An 8,286-nucleotide genomic window follows, 5' to 3' on the forward strand; every position below is an offset into this window, starting at 1 on the left:
AACATGTTATAACTCTCCAGTCTGGACAGCGTTTAAGTCTATACGTAATACATTAAAACCCTATAGGACTTCCCTAATAAATTTGTAATGGTTATTTTGCTTAACGACGTGTTTGGGGTATCATCCAAACCATTTGTGGAGAAGTTCGACTATTTGAGTAATTGTTCGTTTATGGTATTTGTTTATTAGGGTTACCGGTTCTACAAATTTATTTCATATTTATTTTATAATTTTAGAAGATCATTTTCATTTAGTCATATAGACGAAAGCTGATTCTTTAATATGGCCGCCATAAGTGGATAATGTTTAGCAGCACTAGAACTTACTTGTCAAAACACTCATATAGGGGAAACGGATGTAATGTCGACCTAAATGTCCCTAATTTGGGCCCATACATAAATTCAACAATCGACTAAATTGTCAATATCGACCAAAAATATCTATAAGTACCGTCCCAATAACGCGTTCATCTAGATAAAATTGATAAATTGCAGATTTTTAGCGATGGGTCCAATCTTAGATCCATAGGCCAACATTAGAGTCACTTCCGCTATATATTTTGTTTTTCCTTTATTTGTTTTCCGTCGATCTTGTTTTCCGTGCTGAGCACCAATGCTACCGACGTGCCAGGAAGGCAGCTCCCACACCTGGACCCTACCTATCGACCCATCTACTCATGAACCGGGTACCAACGGTTTTACTTCCCTTACGAAGGAAGGCGTGATCAGAGATGTTATGCCTCAGAACCAGAGATGCCAGATTTACAGACATGTCTGTGAATTTACAGACTTTTATTTTTTTTTTCACATACATTTTTTTTCACTGCAGACATTTACAGACTTTTTGGTTTTTTCACAGATATTCACAGACTTTTGTAATCCCCTCCCCTTGGCTAGTTTTTTAACCTGGACGTTGGTGGGCGGGCCTAATCTTATGCTTCATAGTGGAGAGTTGGAGACGGTTGGTTTGGGTCCGGCATCGTTGGCTCATGCCGTGACAGAATAGCGTCATGAGCATGCGATGAGGATTACTGAGCTTCCCCTCTCTGATGAACCATTGCATAAGAGAACCAAAGTTCTAGCCTGAAGTGATAGTATCACACTTGTTACTCCTTTATTTGAAAGCCGCGTCGTAGTACGCTTACGTATAGGCACTGACGTTGGGTGCGATACTGGCGGGTTTTGCCGCAAATCACTCTTATTTTATTTATTTTTACGCAGATAGATTTATTTGGGTTTGCAAGGGAATTATACTATTGAAATATTTCAGAAAGTGCCCAACAGTGCTCCTTCTACTTGCGTGACAAGCTTTCGTTGTTGTTTTCATTGAGGTATTACTCAGGGAACATATCCATACGTATTTTTGTGGTGCGACATAGTGGAAACGTGTGAGCGTAGTTGAAGCATATACCCTATGTAATTTAAAAATCAGCTAGGAAACTAACTTCAAAGTGAAGCATTTTAGTCACTTGAAGGTGTCACCTGGGACGACCTAATATACATTAAATATAGGTCAAAGTCAAAAACAACTTGAAACACGTTAAATTTTAGATTACATTCACAAGTACAGGTACTTAATAAAGCATGGTAGGTAGATTAGAGATTTCATTTATTTATTAAATTAGACTAGAGGTATCATAATCATCAAACGAACTTAAATAAGAAAATTTAGACAGCCTAGTAGCATTAAGTGGATTAACAGAAGAGTTAGGATGCGGAGGGTCCGCTTAGGGAGGCAACTAGCCTTTAAAGCAACTGGCAACTAGCCTTTTCATGTATTGTCTGTTAATTTTGATTATTGCTTTAAAATATCAATTTGTTATATATTTAATATAATTTTGATAAAACAATCATTTCATCCAGTTCACTTTAAAACAAACAAGTATGAAAGGAGATTGCTTAGAATAAAGATAAAAGTAATAAGCGCAATATTAAACGACATTAAATTTGAATCTGATATGGTAGGCCATATAACAGAGTCGATAGCCATTGCAAATCAACCATCTCTACCTGCTTATTTTCCTAACTTTCACTATTATTGCTGTTACTTTGACTATCCCCTATGTTCAACAGCTTTCCTTACTATCCGGTATCGTAAACAGGATTCATTTGACCCCTGTGGTTATTATTCTGTGATGCCAAATCTATACCTCTACCCTGGTGCAGTATGGACAGCGATTTTTCGCTGGTGACTTGGCCCTATGACCACCTTCTGTGCTTGAAAATGAAAATGAAATGAAAATGATATTCACAGACTTTTGTAATCGAGTAAAAATTTTAAATCGATTTGGTTACACTGTTTTACATATTTAATCAAATTACACGTTCGATGCATTTTGCAACACGCATTAGAAATTCGCGCGTTTTCAAATTCATACCGCACGAACGAGCTGTCACTGTTATAGAGATTAGTGGCGTTTAACGAACGCACATTAGTGGGTGAATCACCGTGTAAAGTTGTTCATTATTTTCCTGCAGTTTTAGTGCTGAAAGAAGCAGCCATGTTCGCCGTTTTGTACCTGAATAAGAGTCGGAAACATGTGGAAAAAAGAGAGAAAATTCAAATGGAACCCGAGATGAAACCCCATAACGAACTTTTTCTAAGGATCAGGTAAGCTATAAGTTAAGGAAAATCAATAAACAAACTTGCACTAATCATTATGTTGAGTTCCATGTGATTTTAAGTATCGCACGATGCATATCGGCGCATGTCAGAATCTGATTGATTGACTTCTTTATTATAGAGACTTTCAGCGACATGTCAGAATCTGTTCACTTCCCGGGAGGTACCCGGTACATCAGAAAGTGGCCATTGTGATCATTTGGTCTAAATATGTCCATTATAGTAAAATTCTAATGTGATTTAAGGGTCGCATGATGGAATCTGGTATTCACATTTTTGTTCATATCTTCGGAACCATAATTCCGATCGAGAAAAAAATCAATAGCGATCCATGGGGATCTGAAACACATATTCTGGAACTTGTTTCACTGAAATTGGTCAAGCCATCTCTGGGAAAATTGAGTGAGTTACACTCATATGAACTTACATACATACATATATACATACATACATACATACATATATAAACACATACAGAAACATTTTCCGATCCCGTTGATATGAGTCTATTGGTATATGTCATTCGTTTCTCCGGGTCTTGGAATGAATTTGTGTTTTTCAAGTGATATCGAGTCTTGGTGTATGAGAAAGGCAAAAAGGTTGGTATCAGCAAATTGTGTTAAATTAAGCCAAGTTTTTCTTCCTCATGTGTGCAATTATTTTGCAAAATGTGATGAATATGTTGCTTGATATATCTTATTTTAAAACTGTATTTGTAAAATCGTTACAACAGTGTTAGTGTTTAGCGCCAATTCATTATACTTGGCTTCGTTGTACAGTACTATCCATTGCTCGATGATCATTATTTCGATATGCCTTCCTATCTGAATCGTTTCAACAACCCTGATCAGTGTCTCGAGAATACTCGGTGATATTGACAATTTTGCTTTGGTCACTCATTTGAGCTAATGGTCACAGTCTAGGCAAACCATGTCATTTGTCAATGACAATGCTGTCAGTGACGAACATGTGTAGATTTTTTTGTTAACTAAATTTGTAACCAAATTAGATTACTTGAGCAACACAATTACATGGAGCCGTTAAAGTAAACAAGCATCTACGTTCTGAACTACTTGGATAACAATAATGTGACACAGAATGCACGAAATTACACTTTTTGTTACCAGCTGAATCTTTATCATTGACGAAAAATGAATGATATTTTGCCGAAGGTTTTTGTGAGAATCAAGTCTGTCTCAGTCTGTATGATAAACAATTTTGTCAATATCGCGCAAAATTATGTCAATGACATGCCAAATCTCAGCACTGACGCTGATCCTGATTCATCAACACTTGTTGAGCACGAAGTGTTTAGAATCGTATTAATAAGCTTAAAAATTCCTTTTTTGATTATCGATTTCTCCATATTTAAAACGTAGTTTACTAGTAGAATGAGTAAAATTTTCCGAGCCTCATAAATCTTTTCGAGTATGACAACAATCGACGAAAAATCTACTCATTCTAGAAGTTTACACTCAAAGAATGAAGTATTTAGAACAAGTCATTAGAATTTCACATTACTTTCATGTGATATCATAATTGGGAATTGCACCACAAAATCACATAAATCTTTATCATATAGAACTCATGAATGATAAGTGTTAAAATCAGATAGATATCATTGGATTTATTAATAGACACATGTAATATGCATTCCCAATGGAAACGACACTTTTTTCCGGGATGTTCGAGGTGTTGCTCTTATCAGAAAACAAATTCCTGTAAAATTTCGTAAAATTTTATTCAGTCTAAATAGATGCATTCCCAACTCCTTAGGTTCAATTCGTTAAAAGCAGGTATTTATTACTCGAACATGACTTTAACTGACATATTTAAAATTTGGCATCTATCTCATAACCACTCCAACCTCCACGTCACACACAAAATGTATGCCAATTTTATGCAGCCCAACTACAGACATTTCTGAAATTCACAGACTTCTGAAGCAAAAATCTGGCATCTCTACTCAGAACATCCCGGCAGCGCCGACTGGGATTGAACCCAGGCCTGCTGGGGTGAGAGGTAATCACGCTTAACACTACACCACTGGCCCCGCTATATGTAATTGTGATCATATATGTAATTGTGCATTAAGATTAACAAACATCCCTATTATTCTACGTCTTATCTATAGAACTTCAAATCTATTCAGAGTAACCAGATGTTATCCTTCAACAATTCTTCAGAAACCTACATAACAATTTATAAAAATTTCTTTTTGACAATTTTATCCGCCACAATCTGGTCCAAGCTTCGGTCCACCCACGAATTCTTAACAGCAAATTGTGTCACAACTTCCGTTCCGAAAACCACCGCCGACAACATCAACCCAAATCCAAGCAGCACAAATATGGGCAGCGCTCCGGTAATGGTCACACTGGAAATGATACTTCCCGAGGAACACTTGGGCTTCTTGGCCACCCAGTAGTCGGAAAATTTCTTCTTTATGCCTACCTCCAGTATCCGAGTGTATTTGACCTTGAACAGTTCTCGGAAAGGCGAATCCTTACGCACCACGTGATCAACGAACTGGGTTGGCATGCTCTCCAACTCGTTCAGATCACAAACTTCCGTGGAATCAAAGGTATTCCATATCAAATTGTAGGCAACGTTCCGCTCGCAATTGTAGGCAAAGTTTCCTCGCCGGACCCGTTGCAATCCGACCGAAGAGTTGACGAAGGTTTTTTCGGTGACTTTCTTTCTCGTCAGATAGTCTACGTCGGGGAGGTGAGATTCCTGAAATGGGAATTCAGATAAGAAAATATTCGCTATCATGAAGAGTATCGGTCACACATAGAAGAACGCTTTCTCGTAGGTCACGTTCTCGATTCCGAGGTCCAGGTGGCTATCAGCAAGTTGAACTAATGTTTTGATGTTTGACTCCTTGTGGCTTCCGATCAAATCGGATACGATTTCCGAGGTGTAATAGTTGTACACCATAAGTGTACATAGCAGAATGAAAAGTTGCATCGATCGACCGGATAGGCTTTCAGGCATGTACTGGGATCCTTGCTGACAGTAGTTCCCGAGAAATTCTACGATTAAACCCGAGAAGGAAGGATTCTCCTTTGCTTTGAACGCATCTTGAAGTTTATATTCCACAGTGAAGCTGAGCTTCATAGTAATGCTCCCGAGGATAAGGGTGAGCAGGATCATAAGCCAAACGTTGGTTTGAAATGGCCTTATAAAGGCATTGTCCGTAAGTTGAGTGGCCTCCGGAGTTTTGAAGATGAACATCAATCTAAAATCAAGTTTACTTAGTGACTTCGATAGAATTGCCTAAACCCCCGAAAATCTTACTCAAAGGTCATGTAGTTCAGGACACTGGCCAAATGCTCCATCCTTTTGATTTTCGTCATCAAGCCGGTAGCCGAATAGTCTATTTCTTGATTGACCAGTGCACCCAGAATACCTCCAGTGGAATCATTGAATGTCCAACAATCGTAGTGAATGTAATGTATGCTGTAAAATATTGCCTCAGAATGAATGTGTATTCTTGTAACAAATCTGAATCATTGCTAACTTGTAACTCAAGGTGGAATGCAAAGCTTGAGTCAACCGATGCCCAAATCGGAGAGCATGGTCCATGTGACGGTCTGTATCCGATTCCAAATGCTTGACAATCTGTTCAATGGAATCATTCAATCTTGGAAATCTTTGGGATACCGTTCCCACTCTCAGAGTTAAATCCGAAAGCGTACGACGGTTTTCATATTTTGACTTCTCATCGAGTCGGCTGGGTCCTAGGGTGCTCAACTCCTGGTTAATATTCCGATCGAGCGTTACATTTATCCGACCACCATGTGACCGACCATTATTGTATACATCGTACAAGCCATCGTGCGTGAGTACTTTGATTTCTGCATCCACAAACAAATCTAAGGTTGAAAGAAAACCGAATATGGTCTGGTTTTCCTGTCGGTCAATTATCAGCCAAAACTTCGAAGTTGAAAAGCATTTCAGTTGAACGCACTAAAAAGAGAAGGTTTTCAATCGTAGAAGCTAAACGCTGCATATAATAAATTAAGCTTACCTTCGAAACGAAATCGTCACTTCCAGGACACTCATAGTTTAAAACTATACCAACCTTCGTCCGATATCCGTTAGTTATCTTATCTCCATGTCGTGTAGCATCGAATGTATCATCGCTCAAACGGATCAAATCAGCAAACACACCATGATTTGAAAAACTCTTCACAAGGTCGTGGTTTTCTTAAACACATAAAACGAAATAATTACTTATGAAATATAGAGAAATAGTTTTTCAAATACCTTCAGGATCTCCGCAATTAAAAACTGTTACGTAATGTAGGTTAATTGCAGAGAAGTAACTTAGCAAAAGTTGACCCACGACGGCTGATTCCACTGTTTCAGTCATTGTCAGAGATAACTTGTTCATCGATTGATTTACATGAGTTGGATTGAGCCATTTTATAAGCGAATGGTTTCATTATGTGGAGTGAATTTTACTTGACAACATAATTTGACAGGTAATAATTTATTCCGTTCCATTTTGTGCCGTTGGAATAGAAATGATGTAGTTGGGAAATCAATCCTGCCATTGAATGGGAACTAGAAACCAGGACTAATCATCGTAAACTTATCCACATAGGGTAGAGAACTACTTCGGCCTAAGCCTATCGAGCAGAAAACTTCAAATAAATCCATGATTTTAAAATTAACATGCCAATTATACGTTTGGTATCGTACTAGTTCAAAAGTAACCGAACGAAGTCAATGAGAACGCGTGATATGAAGGTTTGCACCCATTATTCCCAAAAACAACAGAAGCGCTTCGACCGAATCAATTTTTACCTTCATCCGATAGGCCGAAGTGAATTCATTGGCGTTTCAATGCGTAAGGCCGAGTTTAGAATCCGTATGTCGAGTTTGGCGTCAAGAAGCAGGGCTAGACTTTTGACAATATCTCAACGATTGGTTTCAAATCTTACGGTACATACGGAAAGGCAAATAAAAAGCCATCAGTAATAATAACATTCCGTTTGGTGCTAAACTGCGCTAGATTAAGAAAGACTATGTGCGGGTTGTGCTTAATAGGCCGGAAATGGGGAAGTTAACCCTATTACCAACGATAACGATTTTAAATTGGCTCACTACTTGACTAGCCTATTGGTCCCAAGCAAACGATTAACGTTCCCCATTCTAGTCGAAATTCTAGTACTACACTTTGTTTGTTTTGATTCGCTATGAAAGTTTGACAGATAAAATGAGGGGTTAGTGGATTTTCCTATGTTTCGAGGGGTGAATCGATTAGCTTGGGACCGAAGATAGTACCAGAGCTGAGCTCGTTTCTTCGGGACCTTCTGGTCTTAGAGTTACCTCTATGCTATTACTGCGATTGAAAACCCAACTAACATTTTCAGCTTTATAAGCCAACTTTTCTTGCGTTGTGCTGTAAAGTAGCTGAAAAGAAGCTGCAGATGCAGCTACAAGCAGAAGCTAGCAAAATAATTTTGGAGAGCGTTTACTCAACCTTTTCACAATCATTATTCAATTTGTCAGTCGCACTGAATAACAACAGTCAAAAAAACGCTAATGTCTCTTTTATACACATACTAATCAACATTCAAATTGTTACTGCAAAACAAAGCTAATAAAGTGAATATATTACTCATTTGATGGCTTCTACACAACAAACCACTC

The 8,286-nt window shown here is 38.1% G+C and overlaps 1 protein-coding gene across 1 annotated transcript; it reads right to left on the minus strand.

Moving 5' to 3' along the window:
- Positions 1-4,824: 4,824 nt before the first annotated feature.
- On the minus strand, positions 4,825-7,000 carry LOC135709100 (ionotropic receptor 75a-like). Its single transcript, XM_065231298.1, has 6 exons — positions 6,895-7,000; positions 6,656-6,834; positions 6,146-6,594; positions 5,923-6,084; positions 5,416-5,863; positions 4,825-5,358 (listed from the first exon to the last, which is right to left on the minus strand). Exons 1-6 carry the CDS (start codon positions 6,998-7,000, stop codon positions 4,825-4,827), a joined length of 1,878 nt encoding a protein of 625 aa, XP_065087370.1.
- Between the last annotated feature and the right edge of the window lie 1,286 nt (positions 7,001-8,286).

The sequence above is a fragment of the Ochlerotatus camptorhynchus genome, unplaced genomic scaffold (genome assembly GCF_037179485.1).
Source record: "Ochlerotatus camptorhynchus isolate MF236.1 unplaced genomic scaffold, CSIRO-AGI_Acam_v1.1 ptg000349l, whole genome shotgun sequence".
In the NCBI taxonomy this organism is placed as follows: Eukaryota; Metazoa; Arthropoda; class Insecta; order Diptera; family Culicidae; genus Ochlerotatus; species Ochlerotatus camptorhynchus.

What these genes read in the sequence shown, in the direction of transcription:
- LOC135709100 (XM_065231298.1), bottom strand. Translation starts at nt 7,000, where the DNA reads ATGACTGAAACAGTGGAATCAGCCGTCGTGGGTCAACTTTTGCTAAGT. An exon ending in GTGACGATTTCGTTTCGAAG is followed by an intron (nt 6,595 to 6,655) that starts GTAAGCTTAATT and finishes TTCTCTTTTTAG; the next exon opens with TGCGTTCAACTGAAATGCTT. An exon ending in CTGAACTACATGACCTTTGA is followed by an intron (nt 5,864 to 5,922) that starts GTAAGATTTTCG and finishes ACTTGATTTTAG; the next exon opens with ATTGATGTTCATCTTCAAAA.